The sequence below is a fragment of the Pleurodeles waltl genome, chromosome 5 (genome assembly GCF_031143425.1).
Source record: "Pleurodeles waltl isolate 20211129_DDA chromosome 5, aPleWal1.hap1.20221129, whole genome shotgun sequence".
NCBI lineage: Eukaryota > Metazoa > Chordata > Amphibia > Caudata > Salamandridae > Pleurodeles > Pleurodeles waltl.
The window spans coordinates 1507931370-1507958947 of NC_090444.1; the positions used below are offsets into that span (position 1 = coordinate 1507931370).

At 45.4% G+C, this 27578-nt stretch overlaps 1 protein-coding gene across 1 annotated transcript in view; it reads left to right on the forward strand.

The window, feature by feature from the left end:
* Window positions 1-27578, forward strand: part of CILK1 (ciliogenesis associated kinase 1) — a 245806-nt gene that overhangs the window by 160136 nt on the left and 58092 nt on the right. Inside the window, exon 11 of the mRNA XM_069235798.1 lies at window positions 17013-17164. Coding sequence (XP_069091899.1) covers window positions 17013-17164 — 152 coding nt within the window. The remainder of the gene's footprint in view (window positions 1-17012; window positions 17165-27578) is intronic.

Below are 27578 nucleotides of genomic sequence, written 5' to 3' on the forward strand. Positions count from 1 at the left end.
TAGTATCGGTAGGTTAGTGAAATAATAAAGGAGGCGAGGTAACATGACCATTTTGGTTAGTGCTATTCTGGCCATTATAGAAAGTTTCAGAGTTCTCCAGAACCCAACGGATGCTCTTAGGAAGCCGAGCGCCCTGCCAAGGTTACCCTCCCGCAGGTCCCCCTAGTCATGATACACCTGGATTCCTAAGTACCTTATGTGTCAGGAGCCCATACCACTGTCTCCGGGAATGCTGATGGCTGGGCGCAACCCCTTGTAATCGGAAAAACGTATGTTTTGCTTCTATTAAGTTTTAGTCCTGATAGTTCAGCAAACCGATCCAGAGCCTGTAAGGCCTGTTGAAGCCCAGTGTCTCCGTCATTAAGGTAAATTAGGATATCATCGGCATATAGTGAGATGTTGTGTTCACTCACTCCCCATCTCACCCCTCTGCCCTTGCCTTCCATACGAAAATAGGCGGCTAGAGGTTCAATGGCTAGGGCAAACAGTAGCGGCGACAATGGGCACCCCTGCCTGGTGCCCCTATAAATGGTGTAGGGGGTTGAGATAACTTTCCCTGTCTTGACTCTCGCTTGTGGGGCTGTGTAGAGCAGGTCTACCCACTTTACCCATTTGTCTCCTATGCCCATCTTTAGCATTACTACTCTCAGGTAATCCCAACGAATAAAATCAAAGGCTTTCTCGAAGTCTATGGCCAGTAACATCCCTTTAGGCGGTTTCGCTGTTACTGGCATCTGTAAAATGGCAAAGAGTCGTCGGAGGTTGAGTGATGTATTGCGGTTCGGTACGAACCCATTTTGATCCACATGTACCAGGGCTGGTATATGTTGCAGCAACCGGTTAGCTAGGATTTTGCTGAGGATTTTAAAATCATTGTTTAGCATTGAGAGTGGTCTGAAGTTGGTGACTGAGGCCTCGCTTGTCTTCATTTTGGGCAGAGGAATCACTACTGCTTCCCGGAGTGTGTCTGGGAGAAGGCCTCTGTGTAGTGACTCTGCATAAAGGTCCACCAGCTGTGGGGCCAATAGTTTGGGGTATTTCTTATAAAAGTCCATTGGCAGCCCATTGGTGCTTGGTGTTTTCCCTGGGGCCAACTGTGTGATAGCCTCAAGTACCTCTTCCTTCGTCACTGGGCCCCCTAGTGCTTCACCTTCTCCATTGTCTAAGGTCGAGAGCGGGAGCGATCGTAAGAATTCCATTAGTCTGCCTTTCTCTAATTTGTCTGGTTCCCCATATAGGTGAGTGTAGTACTCTTTAAAGGCCTCGTTAATGGGTCCGGGTTTGAATCTGTGGTTCCCTCTCATGTCACGTACACTCACTATAGGTGTTCCCTCTCCTCCTGGTTTCACCAGCCATGCCAGCATCTTCCCGGATCTACCCTCTTCTGCTTGTACTGTGGCTAAGTGTTTCTGGAAGCATTGGCAGCGGAGCTGTTCTTCCGCACGCGAGTGTGATTTCATCACCTGTTCGTACTCCTCCTTTTCTTGCGCATTCTTGTGCCCTTTCTTTTCCCATCTATGTATTGCCTCCTCAAGTTTAATTACTTCTTGTTCTAGTGTACGCTTAATCCCGACTGTCTGTCCTATGCTATAACCCCTGATCTCCACTTTTAGTGCTTCTCATTCTAGGTACCTAGAGGATGTTGACCCCTTGTTTATGTTAATTTGGTCTGCTAGGTGAGATCTAAGAGTCTCTCTGAATGTCTGATCTTCCAGTGCTGTTGGTGAGAGTCTCCATAGCGGTATGGGGGGGGCCTATCCCCATCCACTCTCCACCTCACCAGTAGCGGGTTATGGTCTGATATGGTTCGTCCCAGGTATTCAGTATAAAAGATACCTCTTGCTATCCCGGGAGTACATACTACCTGTCGATTCTAGTGTGTAATTGGTGTTGTGCAGAATAAAAGAAGTAATCCTTCTCGTTTGAGTGTTGTTCTCGCCAGATGTCCACCATTCCCCATGCTTCCACCCACTCTCTTACTTTCTTCGTTGTTTTATGTGTAGCTGCCCCCTGTAGTGGGGGTGAAGAGCGGTCCAAGTCTACGTCCATGACACTATTAAAGTCTCCCCCTATTAGTAACTCCCCATGTTGTTGACGGGTGATGCGACTCGAGAGACGCTGCAAAAAAGGCGCTTGATCTTGGTTGAGGGGCATAGACACTTCCCAACACTATTGGAATCCCATGTAACCGTCCCTCTACTACTACAAATCTGCCCTCCCGGTCTACTTCTATGGATCTCGCCTCAAATGGTGCACCAGCACGGATCCAAATTAGCGCTCCCCTGGAGTAAGACGAGTACCCGGTGGCAAACACCTGCCCTAGCCATCTGCATTTCAACTTTTCTACCTCGTTCGTTGTCAGGTGGGTTTCTTGGAGCATTGCTACATGTATGCCTCTTCGTTTCAAGTGGGCCAATACTTTTTGTCTTTTTACAGGTGACCCCATTCCCCGTACGTTCCATGTCAAAATGCTACAGTCTGCCATCTGGGTATGTGTCTGAGGGATGCTGGTCCCACCCCCTCCTAGTGATCTCTCCTCTCCATTGTGTGTTCCAACGACCCATGTGTATATGATCTTTTCCATTTATGCACCTACTGGTTCCAAACTTACGTAACCCCAACTCCCCCCCCAACCCCCCGGCCCCCTCCCTAACTGTAGGGTGCCCAGAAAAAATGAGCAACGTAATACAACAAGTAAGTCTAGTTCTCGCCATTCTACTGAACAGACGAGAAGCCTGTCGGGGGGCTGGTATAGAGTCCATTGGGGCCTTTCTTCTGGTCGGCGTGCCCCACCTTGGTGTTCAACTGTGCCTCCGTCACCCCAATTCGTCCGCCGTCTGCGGCGTCACTTTCGGCTGGTTCTCTGAGCCACAGGTGCTCTCTGCAGACGATGCTACTGTGTCGTCCGAGTCATTGTCAACTTTTCTCTTCGTGAGGTTTCTTTGCTCATTGAGGCCGCTGCCCTTAGGGCCTCTTTTTTACTCAGGTCTTTCTGAGTCTGTGATGGCCTAGCTCGTGTGCGGGGTCTGCGTCTCATCCTCCTACTCCCCCCCCCCTCCGGCGGGGTAGGGGGGGATCATGGCCTGGGCCCTCAGTCCGCTTTCTGCCACCTCCTTGGGTCTCCAGCCATTCCCAAGCTTCCTCTGGACTAGGAAAGAACGTGGCGCTACCATTGATCATCACCTTCAGTTTGGCCGGGAAGAGGAGTGAGTACTGGATTCCCTCTTCTCTCAGTGCCCTCTTTACTGCCATAAAGGAGGCTCTCCTAGTTTGAACCTCAAAGGTAAAGTCTGGGAAGAGGGTCACTTCTCTGTTGCCTACTCTGTGAGGGCCCATCTCCCTAGCCCTCTGGAGCAGGATGTCCCTGTCTCTGTAATGTAACAGGTGTGCTATCACCACCCTTGGCGGTCTACCAGGTACCGGCAGTCTTGCGGGGACTCGGTGTGCTCTCTCCAGCGCAAAGAACGGCGCCAGGCAATCTGATGCTACTGTCTCCTTCATCCACTTCTCCAGGTATTCCACCATACTTGTGCTCTCTGTTCCCTCTGGCAGTCCCACCACTCGCACATTGTTCCTTCAGCTTCGTCCCTCTGCATCTTATGCTCTCTGCTCCAATCTTGTTATTCTCTCCGTCAAGTGCAGTACAGTGGATTCCAAATCCTTTTGCCTCGGGGTTATATCTATCCAGAGTCGCCTCTGTGTCTTTGACCCTGTCTGCTAGCTTTTGGTGGTCTGCTTGGAGGAGACCCACTTCTACTGCGACCTGATTGATGTCGCGTTACCAGTGTGGTTTTTGTGTCCTCTATCGCTCCTAGGATTTTGTCCAATTTTTCCTGCATCATAGATTGTGCTGGTTCATGCCTGTCTCCACCTTTATTGCCATCACATACTTGGCGTTCCATTTTTTTCCCTCCTGCGGGTTTTTGATGTCATCAGCCCTGTTAGATCGGGTTCCAGCTTACTGCGTCAGCCAGCTGTTAATGCTTGGGTATCACTTGTTCCTCGGACTTCTGTGTGCTTCCACTGCTATCTACCTTAACCCACCGGCGCTTCTATTGGGTGGTGCACACCTCGCCAGGGTTGTTTGTGTGTAAGTGGTGCTACTCCTCAATGCGCGGAATGCGTCCCAGGTCCGTCCGCCCTTTGTCGGGCTCTCACCGGTTCCTGCTTTGTCGGTTCTTTTGCTTGTGGGGTAGTCGTCGACTGGCCCTTCCCACCGCTGGCGGCTCCGTGCCCTCCACCTCGGTCTCGGTGGTGTTCTGGGGGGTTGTCTCCCGGTAGACAGGGGTCCAGTACCGCGTCTTTTTTGCTCACTCACTTCTCCCCGTCCCTCCCACATGTGACCGCTGCTTCTCTGGTCGTAGGGCTTCGAGGAGTCCTCTTTAGTTCCCAATCTTTCCTGCCCTCTTCTGCTGCCTTTTCTTCAGTTGTGGCCCTAGGCGCTCCCCCCCCTCCAGGGTTTGGCTGGGGCTTCGCTCACCTGGGTTCCTGTTATATGCGGAGTAAGTTCTTCACCATTGGCTTCCACTGGCTCCTTCCCTGCCCGGGCCTCCTCTGCGCCGGGCCCCCTCTCTCATCTTCAGGAGGTCCCTAGCTGGTGGGTGGCTCCCACCCCTGTGTCACCGTTTCATCCACCGGGCCCCAGGCCCAACACATGCAGAGGGTCGGGCAGCCGCTTCCCGCCAGGCCACGCGCCGGCAGTCCCGGCAATCTGCTGCATCTCAAGGGGGAGAGCCGACAGCGCCCCCCCCCCCTGCTCGGAGCAGGCCCTCTCCTCCCGCTCTGCCTGTTACGTCTGCGGTAGGCGGGCGTCACCTCCTCCGCTAGGCCGAGCGAGGATAGCCATCCCACATCTCAGACTGCTCGATCCCTGGGGGGAGAGCCGCCAGCGCTCCACACGCCCGAAACGGGCTCACTCCTGCTTGATACGCCTGCGGCAGACGGGCGTCACCTCCTCCGCTCAGTCGGGCGAGTACCGCCGTCCCGCATCGCAGCCTAATCGAGCCCCCGGCTCGCTCGGGAGGCCCAGGGTGCGGCGGGGCTTCTGGCCCCTAGTCACCTCGAGTCAGGCAGCTCTTCCCTACGTGGCATCGCTGTAAGGAAATGCCTCCTTGGCATGGTTACCCCCTGACTTTTTGCCTTTGCTGATGCTATGTTTTGATTTGAAAGTGTGCTGAGGCCTGCTAACCAGGCCCCAGCACCAGTGTTCTTTCCCTAACCTGTACTTTTGTTTTCACAATTGGCACACCCTGGCATCCAGGTAAGTCCCTTGTAACTGGTACCCCTGGTACCAAGGGCCCTGATGCCAGGGAAGGTCTCTAAGGGCTGCAGCATATCTTATGCCACCCTGGGGACCCCTCACTCAGCACAGACACACTGCTTGCCAGCTTGTGTATGCTGGTGAGGACAAAACGAGTAAGTCGACATGGCACTCCCCTCAGGGTGCCATGCCAACCTCACACTGCCTATGCAGTATAGATAAGTCACCCCTCTAGCAGGCCTTACAGCCCTAAGGCAGGGTGCACTATACCATAGGTGAGGGCATCAGTGCATGAGCACTGTGCCCCTACAGTGTCTAAGCAAAACCTTAGACATTGTAAGTGCAGGGTAGCCATAAGAGTATATGGTCTGGGAGTCTGTCATACATGAACTCCACAGCACCATAATGGCTACACTGAAAACTGGGAAGTTTGGTATCAAACTTCTCAGCACAATAAATGCACACTGATGCCAGTGTACATTTTATTGTAAAATACACCCCAGAGGGCACCTTAGAAGGTGCCCCCTGAAACCTTAACCAACTACCCGTGTAGGCTGACTGGTTTAAGCAGCCTGCCACACTCGAGACATGTTGCTGGCCACATGGGGAGAGTGCCTTTGTCACTCTGTGGCTAGTAACAAAGCCTGCACTGGGTGGAGATGCTTATCACCTCCCCCTTGCAGGAGCTGTAACACCTGGCGGTGAGCCTCAAAGGCTCACCCCTTTGTTCCAGCACCACAGGGCATTCCAGCTAGTGGAGTTGCCCGCCCCCTCTGGCCACGGCCCCACTTTTGGCGGCAAGGCCGGAGGAGATAATGAGAAAAACAAGGAGGAGTCACTGACCAGTCAGGACAGCCCCTAAGGCAACCTGAGCTGAAGTGACTCTGACTTTTAGGAATCCTCCATCTTGCAGATGGAGTATCCCCCCAATAGGGATAGGAATGTGACCCCCCTCCCCTTGGGAGGAGGCACAAAGAGGGTGTAGCCATCCTCAGGGCTAGTAGCCATTGGCTACTGCCCTCCCTGACCTAAACACACCTCTAAATTCTGTATTTAGGGGCTCCCCTGAACCTAGGAACTCAGATTCCTGCAACCTAAGAAGAAGAGGACTGCTGAGCTGAAAAACCCTGCAGAGAAGATGGAGACATCAACTGCTTTGGCCCCAGCCCTACCGGCCTGTCTCCCCCCTTCGGAAGAAAACTGCTCCAGCGACGCTTTCCCCAGGACCAGCGACCTCTGAATCCTCAGAGGACTGCCCTGCTCTAAAAGGACCAAGAAACTCCCGAGAACAGCGGCCCTGTTCATCCAAGACTGCAACTTTGTTTCCAAAGAAGCAACTTAAAGACAACTGCATTTCCCGCCAGAAGCGTGAGACTTGCTACTCTGCACCCGACGCCCCCGGCTTGACTTGTGGAGAAACAACGCTTCAAGGAGGACTCCCCGGCGACTCCGAGACTGTGAGTAACCAGATTTGTTCCCCCTGGGCCCCACAGCGACGCCTGCAGAGGGAATCCCGAGGCTCCCCCTGACCGCGACTGCCTGACTCCCAGATCCCGATGCCTGGAAAAGACCCTGCACCCGCAGCCCCCAGGACCTTAAAGATCGGAACTCCAGTGCAGGAGTGACCCCCCGGAGGCCCTCTCCCTTGCCCAGGTGGTGGCTACCCCGAGGAGCCCCCCCCTTGCCTGCCTGCATCGCTGAAGAGACCCCTTGGTCTCCCATTGATTTACATTGAAAACCCGACGTGTTTGCACATTGCACCCGGCCGCCCCCGTGCTGCTGAGGGTGTACTTTCTGTGCTAACTTGTGTCCCCCCCGGTGCCCTACAAAACCCCCCTGGTCTGCCCTACGAAGACACGGGTACTTACCTGCTGGTAGACTGGAACCGGGGCACCCCCTTCTCCATTGAAGCCTATGTGTTTTGGGCACCACTTTGAACTCTGCACCTGACTGGCCCTGAGCTGCTGGTGTGGTAACTTTGGGGTTGCTCTGAACCCCCAACGGTGGGCTACCTTGGACCCAAACTTGAACCCCGTAGGTGGTTTACTTACCTGCAAGAACTAACAAATACTTACCTCCCCTAGGAACTGTGAAAATTGCACTGTCTAGTTTTAAAATAGCTATATGTGTTTTATTTAAAAAGTATATATGCTATTGTGATTATTCCAAGTTCCTAAAGTACTTACCTGCAATACCTTTCATTCAAAGTATTACATGTAGAATTTGAACCTGTGGTTCTTAAAATAAACTAAGAAAAGATATTTTTCTATACAAAAACCTATTGGCCTGGAATTGTCTCTGAGTGCGTGTTCCTCATTTATTGCCTGTGTGTATGTACAACAAATGCTTAACACTACTCCTTTGATAAGCCTACTGCTCGACCACACTACCACAAAATAGAGCATTAGTATTATCTCTTTTTGCCACTATCCTACCTCTAAGGGGAACCCTTGGACTCTGTGCATACTATTCCTTACTTTGAAATAGTGCATACAGAGCCAACTTCCTACAATCGCTATCTCTAGCGGTGGCGCGACACTTCTCAGGTGCCGGCTTCGCTCTGGAGGGGCTCCGTTATTGCGGATAATTATAAGGCCCCGTCGGAGCACTCTGACTACGCGTCCGACATCTTGGCTTTCATAGCCACGCCCCCTGCTGCTCCAGGTTCTCAGTATCAGGGCGGCAGGGCCCAAGTCATCCTGGTGGCTCCATACTGGGAATTGAGAGTATGGTATCCGGAACTCCTGAGATTAAGTATCTGTCCTACGATCAGGCTGGTCCTCTGGGAGGATCTGCAGTCACAGCAGCAGAGGTGGTTTTCGACCCAGGCCTTCAAACACTCTTCACCTTCATGCATGGAGCTTGAGTGGCAACAGCTGAACACCTTCGATCTTCCTCCGAAGGTGACTGATGTCATCATGGCAGCCAGGCATCTCTTGTCAAACACTGTGTAACCTGTCATTGGGACAAGTTTGTGGGTTTGGTGCAGTGCACACCAGAACGATCCCCTCCAGAGCAAACTGTCTGATGTCTTGTCTTTATATCTCTTGCCTAGCAAGGTCTTGCTTTTGGTACAGTTAGGGGCTATCTTTCAGCCTTCTTACAGTTGCTTGATCGGATCTCATTGTTCAAGTCACACGTTGGAGTGCATTTTTTTAAAACCCTGCAGCATATGTTTTCTCCTCCTTTTGTGATCCCCCAGCGAGACATCAATCTCCTCTTAATTTGATGTACACTCCAATCAAGCCACTCCACAGCTCTTTGCCATCACCTTGGCACGCCATGTGAGTGTTTTGCTTGACACTTCAGAATAACAGAACTATGCACTTCAGGTCAATTTAGGGCAACATGAAACAATCACTTTCAAACACCTTAATAAGTAAAATAATCAAGTTTATTTATGGGACAAGTTCTCATATAGCAAAACTGACCACACTAAAATAACATGAAAAATAACATGAGAATAACTGCAAGAATATAAGCACTCTGTGATATAATAACTGCAAGAATATAAGCACTCTGTGATATCATGAAAAATAACCTGAAAGTAGCTGCAAGAATAAATGCATACTACACGTACACACACAATATCCTCAAATTACTATAAAATGAAAGGCTTCACCGAAAAGAGATTCTGCATCCCTCTGCCGTACACCAAGCCGGGGAGCCCAAATCGACTTGCGCAGGGAGTCTCGTTCAGGACAATCCGTCCTCCTGCCGTTGCGTCCAACCCAGAAGAGAGTTCCTGAGCTAGTTCCTGAGGGCTCCTGACCTTCATAGTATTTACTAACGCCCAGGAGTCTTTTAGAGAAAAAGACCCCCTCCTTTACAAATAGTGCAATTGGCTGTACCTTGTTCACCCTTCGAGACGTCTCCTCGGAACGGGCTAGGTTCCCAGAAGAGGGCTCCAAGGTGAAGATTGCATTCCTCCTTGTGTACAGGCGCATCCCATTGTCCTAACTGATAGCTCGTGGAATGTAAATAGTGCCCTCCGTACCAGGCAGATGGAGCGAAGTTTAGCAGAAAAACACCCTACCCTGCAGCTTGCAGAAGCTTGTGGAAAAACAGAGAGCACTGCTTCACGTACAGAACCAGACTCGACAAGATGGAGTCTAGAGCCAATGTAAGATGGAAGCAGAGGCCAATGGTCCATCGTATATTTCATTGCCCTTACACTGCACCGCTGTTTACCTTGCACGTAGTGCATGTAGCAATACAGTGAGTGATCTTCAGGCTTTGTGTGTTCATCTACCATACACCACCTTTTTCCCCAATGAGCTGATTCTGTGGATTAGGGCATCCTTTCTGCCAGAGGTTTTGACACTGTTCACTGCTTGTCAAAACATAACCATGTTGGCATTCTTTGCTCCTCAGCACCCCTCTAAGTTAGAGGAGGGAACTTCACCGCTTAAATGCCAAAAGAGCTCTGAGCTTCTACAGAGATCATACCAAAGAACACTGGGTACATGTAAGGAAATGCCTCCTTGGCATGGTTACCCCCTGGCTATTTGCCTTTGCTGATGCTAAGTTATGATTTGAAAGTGTGCTGGGACCCTGCTAACCAGGCCCCAGCACCAGTGTCCTTTCCCTAAACTGTACCTTTGTCTCCACAATTGGCACAACCCTGGCACTCAGATAAGTCCCTTGTAACTGGTACCCCTGGTACCAAGGACCCTGATGCCAGGGAAGGTTTCTAAGGACTGCAACATGTCTTATGCCACCCTAGGGACCCCTCACTCAGCACATGCACACTGCTTGCCAGCTTGTGTGTGCTGGTGGGGAGAAAATGACTAAGTTGACATGGCACTCCCCTCAGAGTGCCATGCCAGCCTCACACTGCCTGTGGCATAGATAGTCACCCCTCTAGCAGGCCTTACAGCCCTAAGGCAGGGTGCACTATACCACAGGTGAGGGCATAAGTGCATGAACACTATGCCCCTACAGTGTCTAAGCCAAACCTTAGACATTGTAAGTGCAGGGTAGCCATAAGAGTATATGGTCTGGGAGTCTGTCAAACACGAACTCCACAGCACCATAATGGCTACACTGAAAACAGGGAAGTTTAGTATCAAACTTCTCAGCACAATAAATGCACACTGATGCCAGTGTGCAATTTATTGTAAAATACACCCAGAGGGCATCTTAGAGATGCCCCCTGAAAACATACCCGACTTCCAGTGTAGGCTGACTAGTTTTTGCCAGCCTGCCACACACCAGACATATTGCTGGCCACATGGGGAGAGTGCCTTTGTCACTCTGTGGCCAGGAACAAAGGCTGTACTGGGTGGAGATGCTTCTCACCTCCCCCTGCAGGCACTGTAACACCTGGCGGTGAGCCTCAAAGGCTCACCCCCTTTGTTACAGCGCCACAGGGCATCCCAGCTAGTGGAGATGCCCGCCCCTCCAGCCACTGCCCCCACTTTTGGCGGCAAGGCTGGAGGAGATAATGAGAGAAACAAGGAGTAGTCACCCACCAGTCAGGACAGCCCCTAAGGTGTCCTGAGCTGAGGTGACTCTTAATTTTAGAAATCCTCCATCTTGTGGATGGAGGATTCCCCCAATAGGATTAGGGATGTGCCCCCCTCCCCTCAGGTAGGGGGCACAAAGAGGCTGTAGCCACTCTCAAGGACAGCAGCCATTGGCTACTGCCCTCACAGACCTAAACACACCCCTAAATTCAGTATTTAGGGGCCCCCAGAACCTAGAAAACTAGATTCCTGCAACCTTAACAAGAAGAAGGACTGCTGACCTGAAGCCCTGCAGTGAAGACGGAGACGACAACTGCTTTGGCCCCAGCCCTACCGGTCTGTCCCCCAACTTCAAAGAAAACTGCAACAGCGACGCATCCAACAGGGACCAGCGACCTCTGAAGCCTCAGAGGACTGCCCTGCAACCAAGGACCAAGAAACTCTCGTGAACAACGGTCCTGTTCAACAATCTGCAACTTTCTTGCAACAAAGAAATGACTTTGAAGCCTCTGCACCCGACGCCCCCTGCTCGACCTGCAGAAAACCAACACTACAGGGAGGACTCCCCGGCGACTGCGAGCCCGTGAGTAGCCAGAGACTACCCCCTTGGGACCCCACAGTGACACCTGCAGAGGTAATCCAGAGTCTCCCCCTGACCGCGACTGCCTGTAACAAGGGACCCGACGCCTGGAACCAACACTGCACCCGCAGCCCCCACGACCTGAAGGAAACGAACTCCAGTGCAGGAGCGACCCCCCAGGCGACCCTCTGCCTAGCCCAGTTGGTGGCTACTCCGAGGAGCCCCCCCTGTGCCTGCCTGCATCGTTGAAGAGACCCCCCGTGTCTCCCCATTGCTTTCAATACAAAACCCAACGCCTGTTTGCACTCTGCACCCGGCCGCCCCTGTGCCGCTGAGGGTGTACTTTCTGTGTCTGCTTTTCTTCTCCCACCCACCCTACAAAACCCCCTTGGTCTGCCCCCTGAGGACACGGATACTGACCTGCTGGCAGACTGGAACCGGGGCACCCCTGTTCTCCATTGAAGCCTATGTGTTTTGGGCACATCTTTGAACTCTGAACCTGACCGGCCCTGAGCTGCTGGTGTGGTAACTTTGGGGTTGCCTTGAACCCCCAACGGTGGGCTACCTTGGACCCAACTTTGAACCGTGTAAGTGTTTTACTTACCTGTGAAGTTAACAATTACTTACCTCCCCCATGAACTGTTGATTTTTGCAGTGTCCGCTTTTTAAATAGCTTATTGCCATTTTTGTCAAAACTGTACATGATATTGTGATTATTCAAAGTTCCTAGAATACCTGAGTGTAATACCTTTCATTTGCAGTATTACTTGTAAATCTTGAACCTGTGGTTCTTAAAATAAACTAAGAAAATATATTTTTCTATATAATAACCTATTGGCCTGGAATTGTCTTTGAGTGTGTGTTCCTCATTTATTGCCTGTGTGTGTAGAACAAATGCTTAACAATACCCTCTGATAAGCCTACTGCTCGACCACAGTACCACAAAATAGAGCATTAGAATTATCTCTTTTTGTCACTATCTTACCTCTAAGGGGAACTTGGACTCTGTGCACACTATTTCTTACTTTGAAATAGTATATACAGAGCCAACTTCCTACAGTACACAACCAGGTTTCTACCAGGGCCAAAGCTGCTACTACTGTATTAACATGCGGAGTGCCTGTTCAGTATCTTACATCAAAGACATCATGCAGTTCATTAATGACATAGAAAATATGAATTATAATGAGAAAGAGGACATGTTAGTTACATATGACATAGAATCACTCTCATCTAACACCCCTCAGGATGAGACCATTGACATGATTGAGAGGGTGATCAGGAAGAAAGGCAAAGATGAGTGTTTCTCAACATCCCTCATGAAATTAGTGGCTATTGTCCTAAATATTTTTAACAAAAGAAAGGATTTACAAGGGGAGTGTGCTTTGCCCCAACCATAGCCAACCTTTATGATGGGGATTTTGAATCCAAGACAATTCACAATCTGATCAACCCATTTATAGACAACATTAGATCCTGGAAAAGTTCAAAAAAAAAAAAAATGAAGCTTTTCTAAAGTTCACCGAGTGGCCCAGTGAACAGAGTCCAGACTTGAAATCACTATGAGTAGGATAGAAATCAAATACAAAATTCACTATGAACTTCAGTAGGATGGAAACCAACCTACTGGTCGAACATGAAGAAGGGGGACTGGGTAACACATTATATGGGAAGCCCATCGACACGAATTCCCTGCTAACATATAATAGCCACCAACCATGCTCACTAAGGGACAATTTGCCATATGGACAGTGTTTGCAACTACGCAGAAGTTGCTACTTGAAAGGAGATTACTTTGGGGAGGCTGAATATTTGAGATACATTACTGGAGAGGTGCTACCGCAGAAATATCATTAGCAGAGCAATTGAGAGCCTGGTTTTGTCCTTGAGGAAACTTACTGATTCCCTCTCACAAAGAAGAGACTGATAAGAGTAGTGATTTTGAGCACTTGCTCCCCTGTCAGAAATGAGATTAAAAAAAGATAATCAAGAACCAAATAGCCTCTGATTCAAGATATATGTGCAAGTAAATTCCCGTTTGCGCTCAAGAGAAGCATGATTGTGAGAGAGTGTAGTGAGAGCACATGAGGATACTAACCCTAAATGTGATATCAGAGCCCTATGATGTTTTCCCAATATATTCAGTCATTACAAATATGGAGGTTGTGTTGCTTTTAATTTCACAGTGGATTCAAATGTTCTAGCTTAACCAGACAGAGTATGCACTGTTACGTCTTTCTCAATTGCAATACATGTAATGAAGTGTATACATTTTTAAATGTCTGTGCAATTAAATATATATCGCACAGACATCACAAACAGTGAAGCAAAATATTGGACAACACTGTAGCAGAATGAGGTGCAAAGTAGGAGCAGCTCCGCTGGTTCAACATTTCCCGGATGATGGACATAGAAGACAACACAACTTGGCAAGATGTTTAAGTGGTGACACTGGACTTTTGAGGTGGGGATTATAGATATCCTCTGAGTTGGACATTCATGGTTTATCTTATAGTTTACTGGGTGTGCAGATGTAGTGATTTTCTCCCTGTGATAACTATTGCCACCTTGCTTTTATTGTAGGACCAAGAGTGTATCACACATGGTGGGTCCTGTGTCTACACCACTGGTGCTTGGTAGCTTCATGGCCCATTTGGCCTCCTTAAGAGATCACTCAGTTGTAGTACAGGCTTTAAGAATTCAAATTTTTCTAATCTAGGAACATAACTCGGGTGACACTTGTCCTGATGTGTTCCAATAAATATCTCCTGGCCGAAACATCAACATTCCCTAGGGTTTAGAGGTTTAAAATATGCTAGGAGTTGCCTCACCTATACAGTTTGGATTTCAACCGTTTCTAAATCAGGAGCAACCTAGGGATCATTTAGTGCTTTGCTTTGCATCGTATTGTGCGAGAAATATTTTCTTTTCTCGCTTTGAGCGTTTTGCCGTCTGCACTAACACATTTTTGTAAATTTGTGTTATATGGGCTATTTATTGTGCCTAGTTAACACTTTTGCTTCTATGTAATGAAGTAGGTGCCCTGTACTCTTTCTTTGACCATTCAAATAGAATTTATGTCTATCTGTTTGTAAGTAAGACTGAAGTAGAGCATGAATGAGTCCCACTGGACTGTTGTTGGATTGCACTAGCCATAGGCCAGCCAGCTATGTGGGCCTCCAACCATATGTACACAAAGCATTATTGTCTTGCCAAGAGGGACACTACACCCGCTCGGTTCTGCAGACCTTCCTGAGTTGAGTCCATTAACAGATCTGCATCCCATAACTACTGCTTTGGCATCTATTCCGCAGATTCCACCTCACCGACCCTCCCATCCTCCCCATTCTGTGTTTGGACTCTACCCATTAATAAGATCCCAAATCTAGAAATCAACACACTGGTTCACCAATTTGCTTTTGCGGTTCAGCGTCTAGGTGCGCGGATGGTCTCAAGGGCAACTGACGCCAGTGCACAAGAGTGGCAACTGCATAGGCCCAGCACATTGTTTCCGAAGCAGAGCGGCATCAGTGGAGAGCTGCACAAAGCCACCATCTGGCACACAGATATACTACGAAAAAAGTTCTGGTTCCAGTCAGATGCCTGGGTAATATTCATAAAGAGACCAATCTGCAGATAGTCTTGACCAGAAAGAGCGTTACCAAAAGTAAATACCGTATTTTCCGGCGTATAAGACGACTTTTTAACCCCTGAAAATCTCCTCAAAAGTCGGGAGTCGTCTTATACGCCGGTATACGGTGTGCTGAAACTTCAGGGACAGGCGCCCTGTAGCTGAGCCACCGTGCGCTGCATTTGGAAATCGATTCCAAGCGTATGATGGGTTCCACATCCCACAAGATTCAGTTACTTGTGGACACGGAGCTGATCGGTCACGCGTGAGTTGAGCTGTTCTTACCGTGTGCCGCAATCCTCGCTGGCAGTTGTCTGGACAGGCACGTGTTCCTGCGCGTGCCCCAGGCTATTCCACTTGTACTGTTTTATGTTTACATGTTTGACAAACAGCCTTATGTTTATAAGTGACAGTTTTCCTACTAAGTATCTGCATGTCATAAGCATTTGAATTAAAATTACCACGTTAAAATCAAATCTGATGTTTTTTAATTTTTATTTGGTGTGCGTTGGAAGAGGGGTAGTCTTATACGGCGAGTATAGCCCAAACCCTATATTTTAACAGGAAAAGTAGGGGGTCGTCTTATGCGCCCAGTCGTCTTATACGACAGAAAATACGGTAATCATTTTGTGTTCCCACACATAAGAATTCTTAGTGTTGTGAGAATGGAGTTTGTCTTGCATACCTCCTACATGGGACTGTGTTTGGTAAGTTACTTGCTCATTCATGCAAGTGTCACTCAATGTGATAACAGTAACTCCTGTTGCAGACAGGGCCTAGAAATGTTATAAGTGAGTCATACTCGCTGTTTAAATGAATTATTATATAAAAAGTTGTTATTGTTACATTTTTGTGAGAACTTTAGCTGGCTTTTCTCTCTGGCAGTTTTCTAAGGAGTCCACCAAGACATAAAGACGATTTGTCAGCAACGAGCCCTAGAAAGACCTATTGCAGAGGCACATGTTTTTGCCTTTTCCTCATGTTTGCTGCCGTTTCTGTATTTTATTATATTATGTTTTTTAAACATATTGTGTTTATAAGAAAAGAAGTATTAGAAGAAACTTGGCAAATCACAAAACTTATTTTTCTGTGAGTTAGAATGGCATATTCTTGAATATTCGTAACTAAGACACACCTGACCGTGAAGTAAGGTGCAACTACTCACATAGAGTACCTTGTGAATCAGGCCTGATATTCAGGAGTGACCACAGGAGAAAGGCGCCAACTACACACACAAACAAACATTGGGAAACTTAGTAGGTCTGAATACAATGTGCTAATGCATTAGAGCCAGACAAATGTATGAAACAAAAACTGTCTGTAGTGAAAGTGCCCTTACCTTCATTGCAGTCGTGTATTAAAGACAATTATAGTCCTTTCTTAGTTTTTATGAAATAGAAAACATTGAAATACTATAATGAAGAAACACTTGTGACCCAACCTTCATTTCACATAGAAGCAAAACAAGACTGAAACTAAGGCAATGGAGCCTTCGTTATAGCTTCAGTTAAGATACCTGGGTAGAGAGGGAGGAACTGGAGCGGGTAAAACAAAGGAGCAAGAGGTAGGAGTGGCAAAGGGCAGAATTGAGGTGACACTATAAAGAGGGAAGCGTGGGTGGAAGCAAAGAGGAGCAGACACGAGTGGGAAGTGGAAATGAAAGAAACAGTAAGGAAGACTAGGAGTTGACACAGGTCGAGACCTCTGGTCTAAAATTGAACGAGTGACTTTGCAGTACAGCCACTCACTTTGAGTAGAAAGGAAAGACTGATGAGCCAATGGCAGGAAATGAGCGTGGTTGGCAAAGTCTCAAGCTAATGACTGAAGGAGGCTGGTTTAGAATAGCCCACTCTGTATGTACTGTAAAATCCAGATATTAGAAGCTTTGAGAATTGTGTCAGGATTTTCTTAGGACAATAATAAACAGGTATATGATCACATATTTTCCTTGTTTGTGGAGCTTAACACCTGTTAAGTTCACCTTGGTGCCTTAATCTAAACACTTGTATTTATTGTCTGGAAAGGCTTTTCATTTTAAACTTATGTTGGTGATCATTTTGCCTATTTCCACAGATTCGAAAGTGTCTTAGACTTAAAGTCTACAGACAAAACCAGTTCAAGCAATGCTGCACCTCCTTATACCTCATTTCCTCTGCAGCATACTACAGCATCGCAGACCACTTCTGATAAGCAACACTACTTGAAACATTCCAGATATCTGCCTGGTATGTATTTTTTTCGTTTTGTGTAATGTCTCCCTATTGAATTATCAAATTTGTTCCAAACAGAAAACTAACAGACAAATACACTTTCTAACAGATGATGACCTAATTTTTTGCATTTGCCTATGTTTAGAATATATCTACAGAAAGTGTTTTAGAATGTGAACTCTAATATGAGAATCAAAATTACTTTTTACCTCAAGAAATAAACATATCTTCCTCCCATTCAGTGTGTCATACTTACCTGCGCAGGGCTGTCGAGTGGAGGTAATCCGAGTTGTTTTAGTTTCACACCTAGCCAAAGTTAACAAGCAAATAGTAAAACCTTGCTTTATTCCTATTGTTGTTTTGGTCTGTGTACTCCACTGGGCAACCCCCAGTGTCACCATGGCTCTCTGTATTTATTTACTGTGACTCATTTTTTTTTTAAGTGAACAAGTGGACATTTCAGCTGCTCGCAGTGAACGAAATAAGTGCTCGGGTTAATTTTTTTTTATCTCTTCCCCACTCACTGCTGCATTGCAGTGAACATGATTTATTTAATCTTTTAAGCAATTAAATGTCGTTGTGTTTTTAGGTGACTATTGTTTCATACTGATTTCTAGATGTACTGAACTGTATTTCTGTTTTTCGCGGCCCTGGTTGTACTCTTTTACCTTGAAATAAAATGTTGTGCCTGCCCTTGTCTCCTATCAATGTCAGATCACTATGAACCTGATTTGACTTGCTTAGGTTCAACACAAAAGTCCACAATTTCCAAGTTAGTTCTGAACTAGTGAGAGCCTGTGGTTTTGTGACTAGGGATGAAATAGCATTAAAACATTAACCTGTTAGTTATTTGTCCCTGCCCCAACTCTACTAGGATTTCAAAGTCCTATAGCGTCAATAGATACCTCAATTTCATTATATGCTATTCTTTTTAGAATGTGATAAGTCACCTTTTTTTACTTTGTATGAGTCCTTTTCTCCAGAAGAGGTTAAAAAAATTAGCAAACCTAACTACAGTAAGGATCTGATATTAGCATTTTGAGGCTTCCATAACCTAGTACTAGGTATAGTTCCTTCAGTCGCCATTGTAAGTTCGAGTCCTGGAATTTTTGTAAAGTACTTCATAGATTAATTTGCAAATGAACAGCAAGCAAATAAGTGGTGCGTCAAATGTCCCTTAAACCCGAGTGGTTTCCCTCATTGGGTAACCTATAGTTAACCTCACTGAAAATATAATGATGACATTACCCTTATGTAATTGCCCAGTTGATATATAAAATTGCAGTAAGCATTAGCAAACTATGTTCTAGATGTAAAGCTGAAGTGGGAGCATATATGCATACGTGATGGGGATAAGTTGACATTCAGGACTGCTGGACAGAGGTTGTCGGTAAGCTGAGAGCTGTTAGTTCAACAGGTTGGAATATTGCAGAGACAACCACAACCTACCTACTATGAGATGTACCTCTCAAAAAGAAAGATAAATGCACCTGCAAAGTCATCTTGAAGGGATCTGTGCTGGAAAGAGGATGAATGAGCCGGATGTGCCCAAGAGGCCGCCTATTGAAGATTTGGATATGATTAAAAATAGATACAGAAAGAATGTGAGATCTAGATGACACAGTGTTTATTGAACAACAGGTCATACTTTGAACATTTAGGATATAATACTGGCAGACTCACTTATCCTGCAGATGGCACACTACTATATACATGGTTGTGTATTACAGTTGCTGTATAATTAGTAATTGAATATCAATTTCTTGATAGATGGGTATAACAGTATGATATGGCATGGCTCAAACTTTGCATTGCTCAATTGATGTGAGATGATACCTTCACTATCCATCACTAGGGATTGTCACTGTGTAGCACCCCAACATTATCTTTGTGTTGACTGGGGTTGCCACCGATTCCCACTTGTAAAATTGTTGTAGTTCTGCTTCTAAAAAAAGTATATGAGCAAAAACAGATAAGGTGACACGAAATGTTCAACGTGCCAAAATTAGTATGCTTGCTGTAAGTAGCCCATAAGAGAGAAAGCGTTGTAGTCCAGCTAAATCTACCTCTCTGTATCTAAGAATCTTGGATTCGAATTCCCTCCTCTTCCTCCTCTTAACCATAATACATGAACTGGGTCAAAGCCCATCACCTTAGTGAGCCAGGTCTGATGGGTCAAAGGATTAATGCATTCACTTCAGGGATCAGTATTTGATCTCATGGTCTTGGGTTCAAATCCTGCTGGCCAAACCACTCAGGCCTGTGTTTTTCAAAGGTCAATAAAACAAGTACCATTTAGTTGGAAACAATAAGCCTATTCAAGGAACAAAAAAACAAAAACAAGAAGTGAACATGCGCTTTACATATGCAAGTTATGTTACTTCGACTCAGTTCTTTTGTTTGGCCAAAAATAGTGCCTTTACAGCGAGCATAGTTCTCATTTTAGCCCTTTATTAATTCCTCAACACAAGTAAGTGAACTTTTAAGCATGGAAAAACACATTCTTTGGTCATTCATCCATTTTCAGCAGTTGATTTTCTGGATTTCCGTAATGTAACACACTCCTAGTTGTGTGTGAGACAAAGATTAATAGGGAGAGCCTAACCAACCCTCTGGCTTGGTCCTAAAAGCCAAAGCACGGCCTGAGCCATCAAAATATTTGCCATGTAAATCATGCTACAATAGTCGTCTATCAAAACATTATATTGCTTTACCATTTGAAATCGTTTCACTTTGTACATTCAATTATATCACTGAAACGAGTGAAGTTTTTTAGAAGGGATAGTTTCTAAACATGACTTTAGAAACATTTATGGACCATCCCCTCTCTCTCACTCAATACAGCTGGTGGCCCAAGCGAAAACCATCTACATGAGAGGTTTTTGAAGCAGAACTGATTTATTTCAAGGTGATTTGAAATGAGGTCATCAAAGAAAAAGGGACACAGACAAGTAAAATAATGGCCTGTAATCACACTGTGTGGTTAAGCAAGGAAGCCGAGGTGGAACCCATGTTTCCTGATTACAGATTCTGCAGTTGAACCACTTTATAGGTATATCCTTCCTTCTCACTTTTAACAGCAGGTGACTGTGCTTTGTGTTGAATTTTTTGAGGAGATAACTTAATAAATGCACATGGTATTATATGTTAAATGAAGTTGACTCCAAGCCACGAGAAGCCCCGGGGAAGCGTGAGTGGTGCGAGCAGTGGCTGGAGGCCAGAGAGACCCGGGCGTCAGCCTCGAGTGAAAGCAGAGCTGCGAGCAGAGCACTGCCCAACTGCATCAGATGGTAAGAGAGCGAGTGCGAGCATTCTGGACAGGCATGACCGGTGAGGCGGTGCATGCATCCAACGCGGCCAGAGGCAGTGTGGCAGTAAAATCTGGCATGATTAACAGCTCCTAACACAGCTAGAGGCTTGAAGAAGGTGAAAGGAGGTCCAGGCATCCCTGAGTGGAGAAGTGGAGGGGTGGTAGCCTGGGACTGCTCTAACGTAGCTCAGGATCCACTGAGAGGGACACTTTAGTGGCCTATTTGGGGCATATATTTGACATTTGTTCCAGGAAGCAGGCGATGCCTATTACATTATTCTAAATGGCACTAGTTTTGACATGACACATTGTAAGCGACCTGTTTAACTGCTTTATAGAGAAGACATTTTTGGAGGTCCCCGGAGGCTAAGGAGTAAAAGGAGGATAAACGTCCTGGTACAGAGGTCGGTAGGGTCTCGGTTACTGGAAGGGAGATAGTGGTGTGCAGCGGAAGTGGTGCGGCTTGTGGCTTCACTACTCCGAGTGCAATCATCTGTTGCTATCTGCTACCGCAAGGTTATTGGCCCAAGTTATTCGCTTCTATTTCATAAGACAATGAATGTGAAAAAACTGAAATCTGGTCACCTGCTTCAGGGAAGAGCCTGTGCGAAAACTAAATCTAATCCTCTCCGTAATCAAGTCTCGTCAACTATGTTGCTAAAAGGGAAACATCTGCTCTTTATTCTCTGGGATAAGGAGAAACCCCCACTGGATATGTCAAACTTGAGTATGAATCCAGGTGGGGATTAACTGAAATTGCATAGGTAGACGGTCCGGAAAGGTTTGAGGGGAGCAGGTTATTGTCAAACCTAACGGCTGGGGTAGTTGTTCTGCAGAGGGATGCAGTAGAGGACTATGAGGGCACTATTAGTTCCCCTACTACTGGCCTACTCTACTCCCACTCCCCAGTTGAATCGTTGATCAGTGAGGATCTGTCACAGGAAATGGCTATACAGGCCTGAGTCAATGATTTTACCTTGCCAGATTTAGATCTATGTAATGATCAAAATAAGGGGTAGGATCTGCAGTATGTGGGGACCCTTCTTCGTTCCACAGGGCTTAAACTTTTTGGTAGCACCCCATCAACTCATCCTTCAATGATATCCAACTTGTCTGTAACCCCAGATCTTGAAAAGCGACTACATTTTTGTCAGCCTGCAGACCAAGCAGTAAAGGTGTCAACTGCTTTATCGTGCCTAGAAAGACTTTTATCTTCGATTTTACATCTATTTGAAAAAAAAATTGAAGGATCATATTGCATCTTTGATACAGTTACTCAATACTGAAAGAGTTAATAAATAAAAAGGAGAAAGCTTTTGGCTTTGGGGATCTTACTGACTTGGAGGGAAAGTTGTTGTTGGGTTGAAAAGACCATCCAGAAAGAAGTCCGCTCCCATAAAGATTTCACCTCCTAAGCACGAAAATCCTAATGTAAGAAATCTACTTTAAAAAAACCTCCTACCTGGTCAGCCCAGTCGACTTCATTCGATTTATCTTTGATAACCCCTCAGTTGTAAAGAAATTGAGTGTTAATTCCCAGTCTGTTAAGCAGGACCTGTTTCCTATTTTTAAACCCCGCCCTAAGCAAGTGTCAAGTGGCGGTGAATTAAGTGTGTCTTCGCAACAAGTAAAGTCTGTGAAACGGAAGAAGGTTCATAGAGGGAGGAAAAAAACCTTATTGTAAATTTTCAAAGAAACGTTGAAAGAGGGTACGTTTTGGTGGCGTTCTGGATATCTCCCAAAGCACTGAGGGACATCTCCAAACCTCTCCTTTAGCCCAAGTTGTATGTGAAACTACAAGTGTCTTGGCAAATGCACCAGATGAGAGAACTGTAGTAATGAAGGAAGATCATATGCTGCAATCCTCATGTATTCCATCCTTTCTGAATCCAGGGACTGCCCCTTTTTTAGCTTTCGCAATTTGGACTCAGAAGCTGTAGGTTGTTATGTGGATACTACTACATTAGACTTTACTCCCCTTTTTGATGTAGGCGTAATATTAAAAAGGTCCTCATTGCTTAAATGTTTTTCTGAAATTGAAAACCTAAAGTTGATTGAAGGTAACAAAATCAATTTGGTTTCCTTACTACCTGTAGGGTCTGGTTTTAAATCAAAGGTAACCTTTTACTCTAAAATAACAGTAAATATGATATTTAAAAAATCTTTTTTTTGCAATGTAGGGGGATAGACATCATCCCTATCCAAAAAGATCAGGGGAGGGAAAATATTGGCATGGCTCCTCATTGGAATATTGTTATGGGTAAGGGATAGCCGCTCCCTTGGGTCCAGCCTATGAACAGAGGGCCACTGTTGGAGCTTAAGGGGTTAAACGTCCATCTAGGCAAACATGGCAGACAGATATCCCTTAGGGACCCTACTGTTCTTTCTACCCAAGTAGCACATGAAGATGAGTCCCTTAACTGGGTTACAGAGCATTTTATCCAGTGCCGCCCAGAAACAACACCTGTGACCCCCCATAATTAGCAGTGACTTCAAAGTTATTTTCTGGAATGTAGCTGGGCTAAAAAGTATTAGGGTGAAACTACATTTCTTGTGCTCATTAAAAGCAGATGTGATATGTTTCCAGGAGACATGGAGTGTGGGGGGTCTGGAATATGAAGATCTTCTTACCCTGGAGTGTGAAGCAAAATGCAAAGGGAAGGGTGGCATATTTGTTATCTAACCGACTTAAGTGGAGTAATGAGTTTTACAAGGATCCAAGTAATCTGTTTATGGTAGTAACTTTTTTAATGCTGAAAGTTATCAAGGGTCTTCCCCCTACTGCTGATAAATGCTTATATTTCTCCAGATCTTGTCTATAGTACACTTTTATGTGAGTTTTTCTCTTATATTAAAAACGTTGCTGATAAGGATCAGCCTCTGCATATAATTCTGGTAAGGGACCTAAATTACAAAATATCTAACTCTGCCTTTGAGTAATTGCGGAATACCAGCTACTTTCCCTCCAAAAATAAGAACAAATAAGAGAGCAATTGTTGCTGGCCCTGTTGAAAAATTCTGATTGTATTATAGTTACCAGGAGGTTACCTTCGGATTCTCCAGCAGCGTATACGCATAGACCCCCTTGAGGGGTGTCTATTTTGGATTATGTGGTGGTAGGTTGTATGTCGTTTTGCCTTTTGGGTGACCTAAAGGTCTTAGATCTCCCACTTAGTGATCATAGCTTGCTAGCCATTTCTTTGAATTTTAATATGACCCCTACCAGCCCTTGGAAATTGTATATGGCTGTCATCAGGCATAACAGGGTGGACACATTGGGATTATAAAACAAGTACGGGTTTGAAAGCCAAACTAGAAGCTACCCTTGATAATCAAGATCATTGGGTAGGAAATAAAATAGAATGTTTTAATAAGTTTATGAAGCAGTTAATAAAAGATGTTAATAAAAAAAATGTATTGGACCGGCCAAGGGCGACCCCCTTTCCCTTTTACTTTTAAATGGGGAAATAAATGTACTTGTTAGAGAGCAATACTTGGCTTATAATCCCGATAGGAAAGCTAGGGTGCTCCTATTAAATAGTAGAAGGGCTCGTGTAACAGCCAGTTTAAAGAATGGGGCAGGCTCTGGATTAAACTAAGGAAGGCAGTAGTAAAAGGCCAGTCCAGGACTTTTTGGACGTTGGTTGGGGATGGCTGTGGAGTAAGAGCTAGATCCCTTCCGCTACCCATCGAGGAATCAAGATGGGTTTCCTTCATTAAGGGCTTTTATGCGGCAAATGAGGGGGGGATTATTCAACCTTTGATAAAAAAATGTTTTCGTTCTTATGGCCCTCCCTCTGAAGAAGAGATTATGGGCCTGATTACAACCTTGGCGGAGGGGGTTACTCTGTCTCAAACGTGACGGATATCCCACTTGCCGTATTACAAGTTACATTATATTCTATGAAACTTGTAAAACGGCGGGTGGTATATGTAACATTTGGGACGGAGTAATCCCCTCCCCTAAGGTCGTAATCAGGCCCTATGTCTGCAATCGGTGGAATGCGTACCTCAGCAGCAATGGGGCCATATGAAATCCCTATATCAGTATTAAAATAAAGTATATTACTTTGGAGTAAAATCCTTTACCCAGTTTTTAAAAGTAGCAATGAAACTAAGAAGGTTCCCCCATCTTGGACGGGAAGTGTTATAGTCCCACTTTTCAAGAAGGGTGACCGTAACTTGGCAGAAAATGATCACCAGATCGCCCTTCTTGATGCTGTGGGCAGTCGTTTCTAAATGTGTCTCCGCCCAAATCAATTAATGGGTGAAAGAGAATAAAATCCTCCCTATGGAGCAAACAGGGTTTGAGAGTAGACGTGGAATGATTGATTATATAACTGCCCTTCAGGTATTAGCTGAAAAATATGTTGTAACTAGGGGAGGAGTCCTATATATGCAGCTTTTATAGACTTCGCCACAGCTTTTGATAAAGTGGATCACTCTTTGCTGTGGAGTAAGCTTTTAAATTTTGGTATGCCGGGCCCCCTTTTAGACTTAGGTATTCCCTTCATTTGGACACTTGGTGTATGGAGACTTTGGGTGGGGATAGCTGTTTGTTCCAGCTATTTCCACCTGACATGGCCTAAAACAAGGCTATCTACTAGCCCGCTCCTCTTTTCCCTTTATATCTGCGACCTTCTGGACTATTTGTCTCGAAGCAAGTGTATGGCTCCATTGCTTGGAGGAATCCTTATTGTTTGCCTGCTTTATGCAGACGACATAATAATCTTACATCAAAAGGGTTAAATAGTCGTATGCAGGCATTAAAACAATTTGCTGATATACATCTCATGAAGATCAATGTGTCCAAAAGTGAAATCATGTGTTTTGCACGGAAGGTAGAAGCCGAAATATGGAAATTATATATGGTCCCTGGGTGCCCAGAAATTAGAAACTGTAAAATTGTATGTTTTTCTGGGGAAGACAGTATGCGGGAATCTAAGTGTGAAAGCACATATAGGAAATAATACGACCAAAGCCCTTTCTTAGGCTAAAGGCTTAGGTGCACTGTGGGAGAAAGCATTTTTTACTTTGCTAGAGGTCTATCGAGCCTCCTTACTGCATGGCTTAGAGTTGATTGATATCTCCAAATGGAGTTTTTTAAATGTGATGGAAGATCGTGTTCTTAGAAGCCTAGCTTCAGTGCATACAACCTCCTGTGCAGCGGCCCCAAAGGTAGAATTTGGCATGAGAAGTGCTTTTGTCCAGGGTCTTGATGGGATGTTGCGTTGGGTTGTGCACCTTAAAAAAAAAAAGTGAAGGCTCTCTAAGGTCATGTATAAAGAAAGAAATCTTGGATGGTCTAAAAGATAAATCATTGATTCAAAGTAATTTTGCTGTTGCGATTGAGATGTTGCAATTAGATCCAGTTTTTTTATTTATTTTTATCACCACCACAGCAATTAAAAGCTAGCTTAAAACAAGCTACATGATCATCGAGTTTTAGTATAGACAGGGAGGCATGAACTAAGAGCAGGGGCTGCCAAAATGTAATAGACTCCTGGATGGTAAATAAAGCACAACTTTATATTTCTTGGAATTTAACCTATTGATTGAGACGTGCTTGGTAGTTTTTGAGGTATGGTATGCTTCCACTGAACCGTTTGCTGTCTAAGTGGTATGATACTTAGCCAATTTGTAATTTGTGCCTAAGTGGCCCCCAAGACCTCAATCATGTTCTCTTTCTATGTCCTGCTCTATTATCATGTTGGCGGAAGTGGTTGTGGCCTATTTGTTTGCAGTTGTCTATTCTTTCTGCCCCAGTGCTGCTAAATTCCCTCTATGACTCTCCAAACGAAATGTTTTGTTATAGAGTTTATAACTTTTTAAGATGTGTTAATGATGTAATAATAATTCAAATTTAAGACGCTTGGCATCCTTATTCAATTCACTAAGTGTTTGTAATCGAATAAGGCATATGCCGTTTTTATTCTTTAGAGGTATGATAATCTTTTTTACTTAGCTTATGTACAAAAGTTTGGTCACACTGTGAAATTGATAAGATGCAACTTGCCTGTAATCGGATAAGGCGTATGCCGTTCTGTTCTGTTCAGACGCACAAGCCAATTTATCTATTCCATATGTGCAGTAGTTTGGTTGCACTGTGAAGCTGGTAAGATGAAATGGAGGAGATGAAATTGATAAGATGTCTACTTTTATTATCAGATATTTTAAAGAGCTTTTTAGGAGAGGTCATTTTATTGTACCGTATACATGACAGTTGTTTGTCTTTTGTAAAGTTAATCCCTTTTGTGATTTTTATGTGGACTTTCTTAAAGTTCTGCAACATAAATAAAAAAAATAAACTTGACTCCAAGTACTTCTACAAAAAGTTCAACATTAGGTTGAGGGAAGACAGTTACCTCTTACTTCTGTGTTGATGTCACTGACGTGCGCTGACTTAGCAAGTAACCAATTTCAAGAGCAGCTCAAGGCCCCTCAACAACTTTTTTAAAGATTAGAAACAAAGGAACTCCTGAGATCGCACCTAGGACCATATGTACGAACACATTTTCCCATAGACACAAAATGCGTAAAACCCTTTGCTACATCTGGCCCCCTAGTTACAGGTCTTTACTCAGGCAGAGCTCGCCTGCAAACAGACTTTCACACAGACCACGTATCTGACCCCAGGTTTTTTTTTTTTTTTTTTTTCCATAATGAATAACACTCTAAAGGGAAAGTGCATTGGTTCATATTGACTGATCTAAAAGACATTATGAAGTGCTGTAAATTGGGTAGGAGAGGGATGTAATGCTTGTGATTTTTCAAATTGTGTGATCGCCGCACAGACTGAAGGATCAGTAGCTAAACATCCCTCCCTGAGTTCTTTCACAACTTCACAGCATCGTAACTCTCAACCTACCTGAATAGTTTCCCACGCTGAGGTTAATCAAAAATGTAAAAAGACAACAGTGTAGCACGGACCAGCTTCTCCTTTGCTGGTTCTGGAAGAGAGTGTGGCTTTGAGCCAGAGGTGGGAGTGTGGGCATTGGGCAAAAATCACATTACAGCTTAGCTCGCTTTTGACCCGAGTGTCCAAACGGACCATGAACTGAGCCAGGCTTGGGCTGATCTTCCTTTGCTCAAATGAAATCCTACTACACATATGTGACT